This window comes from Myotis myotis, unplaced genomic scaffold, assembly GCF_014108235.1.
Source record: "Myotis myotis isolate mMyoMyo1 unplaced genomic scaffold, mMyoMyo1.p scaffold_m19_p_1, whole genome shotgun sequence".
NCBI classification, from domain to species: Eukaryota; Metazoa; Chordata; class Mammalia; order Chiroptera; family Vespertilionidae; genus Myotis; species Myotis myotis.
This window is the reverse complement of record NW_023416313.1, coordinates 120,583,081-120,599,569: the sequence shown is the minus strand read 5'-3', so window position 1 is coordinate 120,599,569 and position 16,489 is coordinate 120,583,081. Positions and strand designations below refer to the sequence as shown.

Here is a 16,489-nt window from a genome sequence, read left to right as displayed (position 1 = left end):
CATTTAAATATATAAAATAAATATCAAAAATATAAGTCTTTGTTTTACTATGGTTGCAAATATCAAAAAAAATTTCTGTATGTGATACGGCACCAGAGTTAAGTTAGGGTTTTTCAAAATGCTGACAGGCCGAGCTCAAAAGGTTTGCCGTCACTGGTTTAGGCTAATTCCCTGGGGAGCAGGTCTAAGCTGTCAGTCGGACATCCCCTGAGGGCTCCCGGACTGTGAGAGGGATCAGGCTGGGCTGAGGGATGCCCCCCCTCCCAAGTGCACAAATTTCATGCTCCTGGTCTCTAGTACATTATATAAAACAAAATGGCTAAAGCACTTTGAATTTCAGAGCTGATTAATGGCCTTAGTGGTTTCGAATTTATTTTAAAAATAGGTTTATAATTGGGTAATTTTATTTGTCTTTCTTGGTGATACCAAGGTAAGAGATTACACTTACTTTATTACTTTTCTCCCCATGGTAATGTCTTAGTCCTGCTCCAGCTAGTTTAAGGGAAAAGGAATAATTAATTGTAAGGGTATCTCAGAAAACTTATGAGTCATTGGAACTAGAAACTAAAAGCCATTGGGAACTAAGTACTTATCTTCTCAACATTATCCCTCTGCCCTCCATTCCAGCTGTGTTGGAGGACCTCAAAACCATCCACAGTTTCAATGATCTGGTAGGAGAATCATGGCACTCATAATATAGTTATTGGTATATTCATAGCTGTGACTTAACTACAAAAGCAAGTATGAGAAGCAGAAACAGCATAAGCAAAGGGGTATGGTTGAGGTCCAGAGGAAGTCAGATACAGGCTTACAACAGTCCTTTCCAGGTAGAGTCACACAGGATGCACCGCATTCCCTCAGTAATAACTTGTGACATATTGTTAGCCAACGAAGCTCCTTAGAGACCTAGTGCCTAGGATTCTTATTGAGTACTGGTTAGGTAAGCATCCACTGCCTGGTACATTTTAAAATTCTAAACTCTCAGGAGGAAAGCAGGTGTTCAGCATAAACTATATTGTTTGTGCAGTTTTGCACAGTGAGCCACTCTTACCAGTTAGGGAATGGTGGGAACCCTCTCCAAATCCATGTTCCCAGATACCAACTTTGCAAGCAGACCTTTTCACAGAAGACAGTCAGACCTGCTGTGTTTCTGCATAGCAGGAGATGTACCCCACCCAACCCTGTACTTTCAGGTAAGGTTCTAGTGGTGATGAACAGGATCTCTAGATTCCCAGGAGACAGAATTAGTCCAGCTAGTAATAGGTGTCCTTTTGGATCCAGGTCATATGGTCAGGGCCATGTAGGATGAACAAGGATGGTAAGAAACTTTACTGCTTCCTGGAGTGTCTATAATTTCATAACTAATCTAGTCATAATGATTTTTCATGAATTTTTGCTTTCTTTTAAACTCAACTATGGAGACTTGAAACTGGCAAGAAGCCAATAAAAGCATAAAAGTCAAAAGTCTTAGAGAAATGAGATTTACCAACTGATACACTGTATAGCAGTGATGGCGAACCTTTTGATCTCGGCGTGTCAAAATTTTGAAAAGCCCTACCTTAACTCTGGTGCCGTGTAACATATAGAAATATTCATAATTTTTTTTATATTTGCAACTATAGTATAAAAAAGATTTATATTTTTGGTATTTATTTTATACATTTAAATGCCATTTAACAAAGAAAAATCAACCAAAAAATGTATAAAATGAACAAAAACAGGAAAACAATGTACATTTAGGAAAAAATAATAATAAAAACAATGATAATCAAATGGTACAAAAACTAGAAATTAGTGACTTTTTTGGTGTTGAAGTTTGTCTGCTAATTCTTTGATTGCAGGTTCATACTTGGTGCACTTCAAGGCCAAGCAAGCGCCACTAACTTCATCTGTTAACCAGTTTCTTTTGTTCCTTTTAATATTATTTAATGCTGAGAACAAAGTCTCACAAAAATATGTTGATGAAAAAATTGTTAGCAAAGCCATCGCTAGATTTTTTATGTCGCTAAAAGTGTCAGGTACTCTGTTCCAAGCACTCAAAACTTCTTGTTCATAGTTGCACTCTTCTTCATTATTTAAACGATTTCGTTCCAGATTTTCAAGTTTCAACCTTAAGTCGACAAACACATGAGTCCAAATGCTACCTTGAAAATCTGCAAGGTCAATTTGCATCCATTGGAAATCCTTTAATTCCAAAGTACTGTAAACAACTACATCCGGATACTTAATTATTTTAATGGTCTGTTCTAGGCTTCTAAGTGGGTCGAATCTTTCGCTGAACTGTTCAAATAATGAGTTTACTATATTCTGGTACATAAGTATGGACTCCATTACACTCATTGTAGTGGCCTTCTCAAGATACTTTTTTATCCGAGGAAAATACTTATAAGTTTTAGTTTCAATATCTCGCTTGAAAATTTTAAGTTTACTTTCAAAAGATTTGATGTATCCAAACATAACGTCAATACTTTTGCCAGAACCTTGTAATTTTAAGTTCAGTTCATTCATATGAACAGAGAGATCTGTAAAAAACATCAAATTGCTGACCACTTATGATCATTGATCTGAGGAAAGTTTGCCAGATCCTTATTCTCAATAAATACCATAATTTCTTCAAAGCACTCCACAAATTGCTCAAGTACTTTACCTCGACTCAGCCATCTCACATTATTGAACATCAGTAGTCCACTGTAGGTTGAATCAACTTCCTGTAAAAGTGCAGAAAATTCTCGCTTGTGAAGGGGTCGAGAAGCTATAAAATTCACAATTTTTGTTACAACTGACATTAAATCATTCAATTCTGGGAATCCCGATTTGGCACACAACACCTCCTGATGGATAATGCAATGAAAAGGTACAAGTGGATGTCTAATAGCTTCCATAAACAATTTCAGGAATCCCACATTTTTTCCCACCATATTTGGTGCCCCAACTGTCATGACTGACACAACCTTAGAGATATCAATGTTTAGGTCACTGAATGTTTTTATAACAACCTTACATATTTCATTTCCTGATGTACTTATTGGTACTGATTCTAACTTTATCAACTCTTCTCTCATTGTGAGACCATCAGAATATCTAGCAATAATGGCCAACCGAACATTTGATGTGACATCAATAGTTTCATCAAGAGAAATCAAAAAATATTTACAACCATTTCAGTCTTTTTTTAATTGATGTTGTACGTTTTTGTTAAGATCTATTATTCTGTCTTTGATAGTATTTCTACTGAGTGGTAACTCAGAAATTCTTTTAATAATATCATCTTTATTTTTCATATAGTGAAATAGAGCTGGTGCACATCTTAGAAATGTTTCCTTAATAAATTCTCCGTCACTGAGGGCTTTTCCATGCTGAGCTATGGAGTGAGCAATACAGTAACTTGCTGATGTTAAATTTGTAGAGCATCTTACAAATTTAATGATGGAATTTGATTGACTTTTATAGAGGTGTAACTGCCTAGGAATGTATTCTTTCCTTTCATTGATACTTTTTTTCAAGAGCTGACAATGATTAGTTTCAAAATGTCTCTATACATTCCACGTTCTGCTTACTACCTTTTCATTACACAGTATGCACAATAATCTGTTGTTTCTGTCAACAGTCCCGTACATCTCGGTCCATATGTCTTGAAAGGGTCAGCTACTGCTACTTCCACTTCCTTTATCATTCAACCTTGCTTTTTTTTTTTTTTTTTTTGATTCTCCATCACAAGGCTGCAAAAATAAATAAATATAAATCGGCGTTTTTTTATAAAAGGTTGATAGGTTTCTTACCTATTAACTTTTTGCAGTGTTGTTGCACTGACTCCTGGTGCAAAACAATTCAAAGATAGTATGTATAACCAACAAATATATGGTGCTGTAATCAATTATCCGACATGCAGAATGTCTCATCGGGCACTGTTGCACTGTATATCTTTTTCTTCTAACCCACTCCTGTCTCCTAACGAACATGGCGATCAAGTATGTCCATTTGCCGAATACACCCAAACACACGGGAAGCTTACCTGAGGCACATGTTGACAATAACAAAGCCATTTCCAGAATTGGGCATTTTGTCACTCAAATAAAAATAAAATTTCATAGGAGAAACCAAGATGGCGGCATAGGTAAACACCGGTAATTGCTGCCTCGCACAACCACTTCAAAAATACAACTAAAAGACAAAACGATGTCATCCAGAACCACAGGAAGGCTGGCTGCGTGGATAGTCTACAACTAGAAGGAAAGAGAAAAGCACACTGAGACTCAGAGGAGGTGTGGAAATAAAGTGCAGAGTTATGGGGGCGCATATGGAAAGGGCTGGCAACTGAGGACATGGTTGTCTTTTTTAATCGGGAGGGAGTCTCAAGCTCCTGACTGCTCTGAACTCCACTTCCGGGCGAACCTCTGGGGACCCAGACTCATACTGGGAGAAGCTGGACTGTCTGGCATAAGTCAGAACTCGAGGGTGGCTTTCTCTCAGAGGTGCTTGCAGCGATTACCGGGACACTGAGAAGTGGGGCTGTCGAGTAAGACTCCCTCCACGTTCTGCGTAGAGTAGGGTTCGGTATCTGAAAGAGGAGCCGCACAACAAATGAGAGAAAAAGACAAGAGATAATTTGGAATATTGGGGGACCAGGCGGGCAAGTCCAACTCAAGGGGAAGGACTTCCTCCACTGCTCAGGCTGCTCCAATCTTTTATAGATCTGGAGTAGCCCTTAGGGTAAGGAGGTTTCAATGACACACAGATCAGCAAACAATTTCCAGGAATAGACAAAGTATCTGGTTAGCAATAATCAACAAGGATCTACATAAGTATCTAAGGAATTAAGTGAACTAAGGTGGGAATGCTTCAACTATTATTACCTAAATTAACTGGGTGGTGCACAGTTCTGACCTTTGCTAGAACTTCAAAGGTTACTAGCTTTTGGGGGGTCTCTGTCTAAACTCAGCTAGTAAAGACAATGAATGGACTCCGGCAGGGGCCTCTTAGGGCAGGACTGAGGAGCAACCATAGCTGTTTGCTTTGCCCTGTTGATCCCCTGAGACCACTCCCCATCCAAGCTGTGCGCAGAGGCTTATGCATATGAAAGGCCTGGCCCTTTGCAATCTGAAAATTACCTAACAAACTGCAGCTGGGTCAGAGAGACCCAGAACTTCCAAAAGAAGGCCTAAGGCCCCACAGCAGCTTGCATTGCTTCAAGCTGGGCCTCATCTGGGAACCGCCAAACCCCAAACAAAGAAGAGGAATCTGCAGATACCTCCATAGCTCCTGCTGGGTAGCCTCAGGAAGAGGCTAAATTAGCACCTCCTTAGAGATCCAAGAGCCAGTGTACCCAGTGGTCAGAGTGGGACGATCCAGATTACAACTCCTCAGATCCATAAGGGACACATTCGGGGGGCAGGCTCAGTGAGCACCAAAGCCCCACTGAAGCAAGTCTTGCCCCAGAAGGGTGTCTCCAGCACAGAAGTTCTCCCACTGCAGACACAGCTGATTCTCACAGCCAATTGGCCTGGAGGTCAATTCCTCCCAGTGATACCTACAACAATCAAGGCTTAACTACAACAAGACTGTGCACAAAGCCCACAAAGGGGTGCACCAAGAGTGTCCACCTCAGGTAATTTGGGGAGGCTGAGCCACTGGGCCCTATAGGACACCTAGCACACAAAGCCACTCTATCAACACAGGGAAGCATAAAAAATGCGGAGACAAAGAAACAGGTCACAGATGACAGAAATGGAGGAAAGCAAACTACTGGATATAGAGTTCAAAACCACAGTTATAAGGTTTTTCAAGAATTTTCTAGAAACCGCCGATAAATTTAGTGACACCCTCAAGAAATCTAGTGAGACCCTTGAGGTTATGAAAAAGGACCAACTAGAAATTAAGCATACACTGACTGAAATAAAGAATATTATACGGAGTTCCAACAGCAGACTAGAGGATTGCAAGAATCAAGTCAAAGATTTGAAATATGAAGAAGCAAAAAACACCCAACCAGAAAAAGAAAAAGAAAAAAGAATCCAAAAATATGAAGATAGTGTAAGGAGCCTCTGGGACAACTTCAAGTGTACCAACATCCAAATTATGGGGGTGCCAGAAGAAGAGAGAGAGCAAGATATTGAAAACCTATTTGAAGAAATAATGACAGAAAACTTCCCCTACCTGGTGAAAGAAATAGACTTACAAGTCCAGGAAGCGCAGAGAACCCCAAACAAAAGGAATCCAAAGAGGACCACACCAAGACACATCATAATTAAAATGCCAAGAGTAAAAGACAAAGAGAGAATCTTAAAAGCAGCAAGAGAAAAAGAGTCAGTTTCCTACAAGGGAGTACCCATACAACTATCAGCTGATTTCTCAACAGAAACTATGCAGGCCAGAAGGGAGTGGCAAGAAATATTCCAAGTGATGAATACCAAGAACCCACAACCAAGATTACTCTACCCAGCAAAGCTATCTTTCAGAATTGAAGGTCAGATAAAGAGCTTCACAGATAAGGAAAAGCTAAAGGAGTTCATCACCACCAAACCAGTATTATATGAAATGCTGAAAGGTATTCTTTAAGAAGAGGAAGAAGAAGAAAAAGGTAAAGATATAAATTATGAACAACAAATACACATCTATCAACAAGTGAATCTAAAAATCAAGTGAATAAAAAATCTGATGAACAGAATAAACTGGTGAATATAATAGAATCAGGGGCATAGAAAGGGAGTGGACTGACTATTCTGTGGGGGGTGGAGGGGTGTGGGGGGTGCTGGAAGAGACTGGACAAAAATCATATGCCTATGGATGAGGACATTGGGGTGGGGGGTAAGGGCAGAGGGTAGGGTTGGAACCAGGTGGAAGGGAGCTATTGGGGGGAAAAAGAGGAACAACTGTAATAATCTGAACAATAAAGATTTAATTAAAAAAAAAGAAAAGTCAAGAAAAAAAATAAAATGTCATGACTAAGATTAATCTCTTTATAGTGCAATTCTTAACCTTTTTATATTAATGTCAATATTGGAACAATGTATCTTGGATGTTTTCACTATGCATCTTTGCTATGTAACACCGATGTACATGTTTACATTCGGTTTTAGAATTGCATTACTGATCATGAGTAACGTGAGTAATAATATTACTCGAGTGATGCCCAACTCTGGCCGTTGCGAGAGACAAATATTTGAATTATGACATTTTTTGTCTCTGTCGATGCGTGTCACCCAAAATGAGTTCGCATGTCACCTCTGACACGTGTGTCATAGGTTCGCCATCACTGCTGTATAGTTTCCATTTTACCAAAGTTTTTCATGTGAAATTTATTCTAAAATGGCTCATGCATTATTTATTTGTGCCAGTTTCATGACATGAATCAAACCATGAAGGTTAAAAGAGTAAATGCACCTTGGATTATAAGTGTCACTTTTCTTACTCCCATTGTTTTATCTCTTTCCAAAGCAAGAAATTTAAATATGTATGTAATTAAAATAGTCACATCTCAGAATTCCCTAGAACTTAAAACTTTAACTGCTTTGGTTTACACACTTCAATTTCCTAAGTCCAATGCAAAAATAAAAAGAACAATAGACAAACTAAATGACTAATAGTTTCCAATGCTATAAGTTACACATGTATACTAGAATGAATATTACTGCTTTTTCTCCTGTTGCTTATGTCCCTTTGTCTACAGAAAGTGGTGAGAACTCATCCTTTATGCAAGTTATAGTCCTGTAATGGAATTAATACATACATTCACTTCAGCAAATAGGTTGATAGGGTAAAAAGGTCCACACATAATGTGGAAGTCTCATTTCATCTGTATAGATGCTTACTATTAAAAACACACTGCCAGGAATACCAGGATTTAATGTTATGATGATGGTGTACATAATAATGTAAGAGGAAAAACTAAAATATTTTCAGCAGAGAAAGTTCTAGTTTAAAAGATTTTTCTTACCTCTTAATTTTCTAGGGCCCAAAAAGGTAAGTCGAGCTATTATATCTTGCTTGGCTGAGTAGATAAGTATTACCTTGGATTGTTGAGTATAAAAATGGGGTTTTGATTTTTCTTTCATTATCAGTCCAGCCACATTCTGCCACTTTATTAGGTTCCCCTACTTCAGTTTTCTGGCTCTAACCCCCAAGTTTTTCACTAGCTCCAGTGACCGCTTCTGTGAAGGAAGCCCTGTAAAGAAATAAGTGTGAAAACTTGAAGTTCATGGGGAAATAATATCTGTCACTTTCGCCATAGGCCTCCACTGTTGCATTTGTTTAATATATAAATTGCAATACTTTAAGAGAAGATTTATTTCATTTCAAAGATTTCCTTATTCATTGCAGCTTATGGAAGATAACCTTCTGCAAATGATAGAAGATTGTCTATGTTTTGGGACAGGCAGTTGGTTAGGGGACTCAGGAGATATTCCAGAAGGAAATCTGTCATAGGGACACATGTGATAAGCCTCTCAGATACTGTGTAGGGTTAATATTTCAAAGGCCCTTTTAGGGATGGCCTTACAAAATAATACAGAAAGGTAGTACCAGATTTCAGATAAGATTCAGCAGGTTCAGTTGCCCTGAGGGAAATAAAGAAGTACAAGGCATTCATTTGTATAAACACAAAGTGTCTATAAAGTATTCTACAATAGATTCTGATACCTTGTCCTTAAGTGTTTTGTAATAGACTTAGTGAACTTTTGTTTTCTACTATTCTAATTGGGACCAGTTTGGGGTTCATGGAAATGGTCTGATTCTTCCCTTAGAGTTATCCTTGTAGAAGATGTACGATAATAGCATCCACGTTTACAATATTCTTACTTGTCAATGTACTTACTGTGATTCTATTTTTGTTTGTTTTAAAGCTTTCTTGTTAAAACTTTAAGTCAAAACATTGATGATTCTATATTCTAATCCTCTCATTTTTTAGTAATTCTTAATGTTTTTAGTAGTACTCATATAGGAAACTCTAATATTTCTTGAGGCATGGATATCATTGGAGGTGATTCCCATAATTGGGAGACTCCAAAGCTGAAACCAGATACAAAATGGGTGCGGGTCACCTCTCACTACTTGAGCCAAATTAAGCAGAGACAAGGTTGGATCATATATGAGCGTTTATTCTAATAATGCCAGCAGTATGGGAGAGTAGCAGGTCATCCAGAAAATTCTGCTGTAATATCTCTTGCTAGCCGGCTGATTATATATGGATAAGGAAGAAGAGCTACCTGCAAGGAGTACGCGGGGCAGAATAAGGGCTGCAGGGTCTGTGTTCCCTGTGTCTCTTTCCAGGGTCTTGAAGTCCAATAACAAGGTAGTTAATTTTCTATGATGTGAAAACCCAGCTCAGCCCCTTCCTGGGACAGGATAATAGTCAACATTTCTGAGGCAAACTCCCAGAGGGGGTCAGGGTCCAGGCTCAGCAACCAAATCAAAGCATTGCCTTGGTTTGTTCTCAAAATGTATTCTCTTTTCTGAATAATGGACCCAAGCAGGCTCCAAGGCGTCTCTTATCTTTTTATAGCCCTGTCTTTCTCCTTGCAGCACATCTTGCAGTTTCCCAGGGTCTGTAAGAAAGTCCCTTACTTAGTAAGGTGAGGTGAATAATCTTTAAACAACTGTGGTCCTATTCCTATTACTTACCCTTCCCCCTATCAAAGCCTCTGCACAAACCTGTTGTTGGGTACCCTAGCAAGGGCTAAGTGTCGTCTATGGAATTTGCTGCCTGTGTAAAAAGTGTTCTCAGATCCTTGTAGCCAGTGAGAAATCATGTCATCATACCTACACTTGGTAGAGCAAACCTGACTAGATGCATAATAATTTAGTATTGAAATAATGTAAGGGAAACATGCACATGTACACACACATGCACAGATACACATGCATGCGCATGCACACCAAGTGTATAGTATCAGGAAGTTAAAACCCAGTGTTTTTTGTAGCTCTCCATATTTCTTTTGTTATGGTTCACCTGTGGATGCTTATTTCAAGTTAGGTCAAAAGTGATCATGCAGTCTCCACACTGTTCCCAGCAGACATTGTCCGCAGCTGTTGTCTGGGCACTCCAGAGAGCTCCCAGTGTGCTGGTCTAGCCTCAAGCATAGCCAGGTGCCCCACACTCTCTTTGTGGTAGGAGCATGCCCAGGGCCTGTGAGTGGGTCCATCTGATGGCCTGCAGGCATTTGCTCTCAAGAGTACCCTCAGGCTGGTTTATCATTTTAGAGAGGATAGGACTTCTAAAGACAATTAAACAATACAAACTAGGAAACAATTCCCAAATTCCTCAGTCAGATCAGCCACAGGGAACTAGGAATCTGCGTTTGGGAGGTGGACTTTGGGGGTGAAGGGAGGGCAGAGGCTCCTCAGATAGTAAGCTGGATTTGTACCTAGCGCCTTTTTGATTATTTATTCCTTTTTATTGAATTTATTGGGGGTGACACTGGTTAACAAAATTATACAGGTTTCAGGTGCACATCATCTGTGTTCACCACCCCAAGTCAAGTCTCCATCACCATTTATCCTCCCTATACCCTTCTTCACTTCCCTCCACTGTCCCCCCTGCCCTTTTACCCCAGCAATCACTACCACACTGTCGTCAGTGTCCATGAGTTTTTTCTTTTTCTTTTTTGCTCATGCCCTCTACCCTCCCAACCCCAATAGCTGTGTCCAAGGTGGCATTCTTGATTCATAGAGGCTCAGGATGTCATCTCTTCGAAGGAAACCTTTCTGTCTTCTACACTGACCTACTCAGTAAATGTATTGATTGATTTGTATGTACCCTTAAAACTAGGTGTTCTGGAAAGAAAATGCAAAGTTCAATGATAATCAGGTCATGAAAAAGCTTCTTAGGGTTCCAGGTCACCCATGTAAATTTCGGGCTGAGGACCTCTGTTTCGATAAATACCATGGTCTCCATCTCTGAGATAGGACAGTATTTTGTATTGTGATATTATCAGCCTCCATGAGGGAGAGGGTGTTGCAAGAGGCTCCAAAGGCGTCCTAATCAGAAACCTGGCTTTATTCCTCAGGACCTATCAGGGGGAGGAATTGTTTCAATGCTAATAATGTTTCTAGCATATTTTGTCATGTATCTTAATGCTTGTGATGGTTATTATTGATATTTATATTTGAACCTATAGTATGGACCTTTGTGTGTCTGCACCTTGTGGGTCTGCTCAGGTTAGAAATCAGTAGTCCTATTATTTGTTAATTATCTTAAATTAATGGATGTGTATAAGTTTTATGAGATTTGCCAATTGAGATTTTATTTAGTTATTGGAAAGCTATTACCCCTCAGTTAATTATACCTACACTTACTTTGTTAGCATGCCATAGTTTAAGTGGGTATATATTTTGCTCTATTAACCAGGTTCAGATCTCTGTTGTGCAGGTCACATATTCTTTCTTATATTGGGTAATGGAGCAACTGGATATGTGGGTTGGTGGAAGGATGGGCTAGTCCTCGGTGACCTGTAAGGGGTTGGCATGCAGTCGTATAACATTTTTGTTGCATCTTTTGTTTTCACAGTGAGAGAAAAACGCAAGAGTCTCTTCATTAACCATGTAAGTGAAACTGTACCTGTGACCTTCAGAATGACTGTATAGTCAAGAGAGCTTAAATAACTGTCTGGGATGGGTGAAAATGGCTCATGTATTTTGTTTGATACTTGGGAGAATGTGAAGAATATGGCAGTGTCCTTATGGTTTGCAATTGGATAAGCATGGCTGGTATTTATCCACTGTCCCAGATGTTTTTCCAGAAGCCACAGACTGATGTTGTTTATGAGAAGGTGTGTGAATAATACCACAGCAAACACCACATGGGTCCAAATGAAAGCTACTTCTTTTGAATTTCTGATCCTTTTTTTCTTCTATTCCTACCCCAGATTACTCTTTCTCTCTCTGTAACTCAGTTTCATTTGAATAAACACATAATTGTTTTCTATGAGGCTGTATTCCTCCATACACTTTCCTTTCCCTAATTATTGTTTATAAATCCAATAGAATCTGTATGTTCTTTTGATTCTCAAAGAAAGGATAAACTTGACAACAGTTTAATTTTAAAGAGTTTAAAAAGATTTAGCTCTAGACTTTTGGCCATTCTGAGCGGTATATTCTTCCCCTGCTTGCCAGGCATCAAGCGTTCCATTGTGATCATTTATCCTTCCTTGAGCAGCATGTACGACTGGCTGGCTCCATATGCACTCCTTCCCCTCCACTCGCACCCACCATGGTGCCCCAGCTTGCATCCCTGTGAAGTGTGGACGGTGGAGTTCAAGAACATTATAGCCATCCCTTCCTGTCCCTCTAAATACATACCTCTTTCTTTAGAACAGGCTATCTCTATGAGGTATGAAATGATGAAGGAGGTAAATTACCAAAATAAGTATGCTATAAATTCTCATATTGAAAACCAGAATGAGTATTTGACCTTACAAGGGTTTGTCTAAGGATTTCTAGATTGTATGCAATTAAATATTTATAGATCTTGAAGTACTTGGCACTGAAGCTATGTGTTAGAAAGACTTAAAGCTGTAATATTATTTTCCTTGCCCTTTGAAAATGTAGACAAAATGCCGTTGTGAAGAAATTAAGGTAGGTGCATGCAAACTAATTATAGTACCATATAAAGATGTCGATGTTATTGTTATTGCCCATTAGAATATAGATAAATTCTATTTAATTTTCCGAGTTCTGTATCAGAACTGATGAAAGTCTTTCTGGTATTTTGAGTATGGATATATTTTTTCATAATTAATGAAGACCAGAATTCCTGGGATGGAGTGTATTCTGTTCTGCTCCATTTGAGAATCCTGCTTTAGAGGGTTTATTTCTGCCTACTATATTTGTAAGGGAGAGGAGCAGATTTCTTGTAAAATGGTATCTTTTCGGTTTATACTCTTTACTTGGTCAGCCAGAGAAGTCAAGGAATGTAGTAAGCTTGATCCAGGAACTGAAATGTAAAAATTGTTTTAATTCATGAGAGAAAGGGAGGAAGGAAGGGGGTTGGGGGAAGAGGCATTGATTTGTTGTTCCATTTATTTATGCATTCATTCATTGATTCTTGTATGTGCCCTGACCGGGGATCAAACCCGCAACGATGGCGTGTCACGATGATGCTCTAACCAACTGAATTACCTGGCCAGGACAAGAAAGTTTAAATCTTGCACCCTAGCCAGTTTGGCTCAGTGGATGGAGTGTCAGGTTCGATTCTGGTCAAGGGCACATGCCTGGGTTGTGAGCTTAATCTCCAGTAGCAGCATGCAGGAGGCCACTGATCAATAATTCTCTCTCATCATTGATGTTTCTCTCTCTCTTTCCCTCTCCCTTCTTCTCTGAAATTAATAAAAATATATATCCTAAACCTTGCTTTTGCCTCTTTGGGAGATTTACTTTTAATAGAACATTAATTTATTGAGCAACCGCTATGTAGTTATGTAAGTACCAATAAAATGTGCTTGGAGGGTGTGAAAGAAGCTTCAGTTAAGGTTTTAATCTCAGTAAGATTTTAAAACTCCAATAAGGTTAAGGAATCCAACTTTTACTTTGAAGTCATTTCAGACTTACAGAAAAGTTGCAACAATAATGGAGTACAGGATTTTCACACCTCACTGAGGAGCCCTAGATACTTTGGTTCCCACACCATTCATTTGACTTGACACAGTGGATGTTCATATGGGAGAGCTGTTTTGTTATGCCCTCTCTTAATATTTTTTCTTTTTTTCAGAATGTCTAAAAATTATAATGCTATACATTCGAAAATGTTGATACAGATGTCAGTTCCTTGAGTGTCTGGTTACATCTATGGAAGGCTTTCTCTTTTCTTACACTTTCCTATTACACTTCATTCTATCACTCTTGTTATGAGGCACAAATAGAGTGTAATATAAAGTGTGGAATTATTTGGGAAACTACATTGTCCTTGTTAAGGCACCCAAGTGAAGGTCACTGAACAGACTTGATGACTTGTCCTACAAAATGCCTGTTCTCAGTGGGCGTTCCTGTGTTTGAAGCCCTAGTCTTTTGTGTGTGGTATGAGGATCTTATCTCTGAATCAGCCAGCACATATTCTTGACCAAGCTGCCTGGTTTTCATATTTCTGAGACACTGCTGTGGGAAGGAGCAGTTCTAATTTGACCTCATCTGTTTAGGGACCCATCTTTTCCTGTTTGAGCTCAATAGGCTTTGTATGGATGCCTCACCCTCCTCACTATGTCATTTTATTTTTTGCTTTATTGCTCCCTTAACTCCTCAGTTTTCAACTTCATCACCTTGCTTAGGGACTTCTGGAGCAGAGAGGAAAAAGAAAAAAAAATCATAGTCTGAGAGTGCTAACGGTTTGTCAGAAAAGCCCTGTAAGAATCAGACTCTTCTACCCTTACTCTTTAAGTAAAGGCTTTAGTCAGAGCATCTTTGTTATGGTTTGTTCTTTTACTTTTTTTTTTTAATATATATTTTATTGATTTTTTACAGAGAAGAAGGGAGAGGGATAGAGAGTTAGAAACATCGATGAGAGAGATCGATCAGCTGCCTCCTGCACACCCCCTACTGGGGATGTGCCCGCAACCAAGGTACATGCCCTCGATCGGAATCGAACCTGGGACCCCTCAGTCTGCAGGCCGAGGCTCTATCCACTGAGCCAAACCGGTTTGGCTGTTCTTTTACTTTATATATGTTAATAACCTTTATTTGGAAAAATTTCAAATTTGTGGGACAGTTATAATAATATAGAAAATTTCCATTTATCCTTTATCTAGATTCACCAGTGTTTTATCATTTTTACCTCATGCTCTGATTACATTTCCTGTATTATTTCCTATATTATTTTTTTCTGAATTGTTTGGAGTAGTTTGCCTTCATTCTGCCCTTACTTCCCAATATTCTCCACTGGGTTTCCAAAGACAAGGATATTCTCTGTATAAACACAATATTGTTATCAAAATACAGAGTGTAACATTGATACTGTTCTTTTTATTTTATTTTATTTTTTTAAATATATTTTATTGATTTTTTACAGAGAGGAAAGGAGAGAGATAGAGAGTTAGAAACATCGATGAGAGAGAAACATCGATCAGCCGCCTCCTGCACACCCCCCACTGGGGATGTGCCCGCAACCAAGGTACATGCCCTTGACCGGAATCGAACCTGGGACCTTTCAGTCCGCAGGCCGACACTGAGCCAAACCGGTCCCGGCTGATACTGTTCTTTTTAATTGACTGTTCATATTCCAGCTGTTTAAGTTAAGTGATCCCATAATGTCCTGTGTAGCATGATATTCTCTGGTGCTAGTTTTTTTAAAATTATTATTTTTATTTTCATTTCAGAGAGGAAAGGAGAGGGAGAGAGAAACAGAAGCATCAATGATGAGAGAGAATCATTGATGGGCTGCCTCCTCCATGCTCCACTCAGGGGATTGAACCCACAACGCAGGCATATGCCCTGATGGGGTATCGAACCATGACCTCCTGGTTCATAGGTTTATGCTCAACCACTGAGCCACATTGGTCAGGCATCTGGTGCTAGTTTTAATTCAGGATCACATGTGGCATTTAATTGATGTGTCCCTACGTTTCCTTTAATCTGGAGAGACCCTCAGACTTTCTTTCTCTTTCATGCTGTTGATATTGAAGAATACAGGGCCAGGTGTTTTGTTAACAGAATGTTTCTCATTTTGGATTCGGGTCAGCACTTCTGGCCAAAATATGTCATGGAGTACTTCCTTGCCCTTATTCGTTTATCAACTCTGGAGACACACTATATCCAACTGACCTCATTGGTGATGTTGATTTTGATCACCTGACAAGGTGCTGTCCAGATTCTCCATTGTGTATTGACTAGTTTTCATATTACAACTAATGAGCAGTCTATGAGCAGACACTTGAGACCATGCAGATATCCTGTTTCTTATTCCCATCCTCAAATTAGCATCTATTGATCATTCTTGCCTGAACCAATCTCTGTATTTTCATTGCAAATGGTAATTTTTTAGCTTCCATCCCTAAACCCTTATATTTGGAAGTCTCATTCTGCTCTAAGAACCCTTTCTTCCCGTCCAACCAACCAACCAACCATCCATCCATCCATCCATCCATTCATCCTTCCATCCATTATCTTTATATGGACTTGTGGAAATCTTTTTTTTCAGTGATTTACATATAGGTCATTGGTTGTCCTTAATTATTTTGGTGCTCACATTGTCCTAGATTTGGCTAGTAACAGTCTTTGCACTGGTTCTGTGTTCTCATGGCATGGCCCCACTTTTTTTTTTTTTTAGTTCTCTCTTGCTTGTTTTTTGGCACAAGATATTCCAGGCCCAGCTTGTATTTCCCTGGGTCAGCCCTGGAATCAGCCATTTCTCCAGGGAGCCCTGGTTCCTTTTAATGACAAACAGTGTTAGAAAACCAGATCTGGACTCCGTATGTACTCATTGCTACTGGGGTGTCATTGCTTCTAGGCCCATTTATATGTAGGAAATAGGCATTTTAGAAATCATGAATTCTTACTGACAACCTAATTT

General features: G+C 39.2%; 1 protein-coding gene across 8 annotated transcripts in view; it reads left to right on the top strand.

The window, feature by feature from the left end:
* Positions 1-16,489, top strand: part of CCNY (cyclin Y) — a 194,170-nt gene that overhangs the window by 105,446 nt on the left and 72,235 nt on the right. For all 8 annotated transcript variants that reach the window (XM_036350103.1, XM_036350113.1, XM_036350179.1 and 5 more), the window contains one exon: positions 11,501-11,535. In XM_036350103.1, coding sequence (XP_036205996.1) covers positions 11,501-11,535 — 35 coding nt within the window. The remainder of the gene's footprint in view (positions 1-11,500; positions 11,536-16,489) is intronic.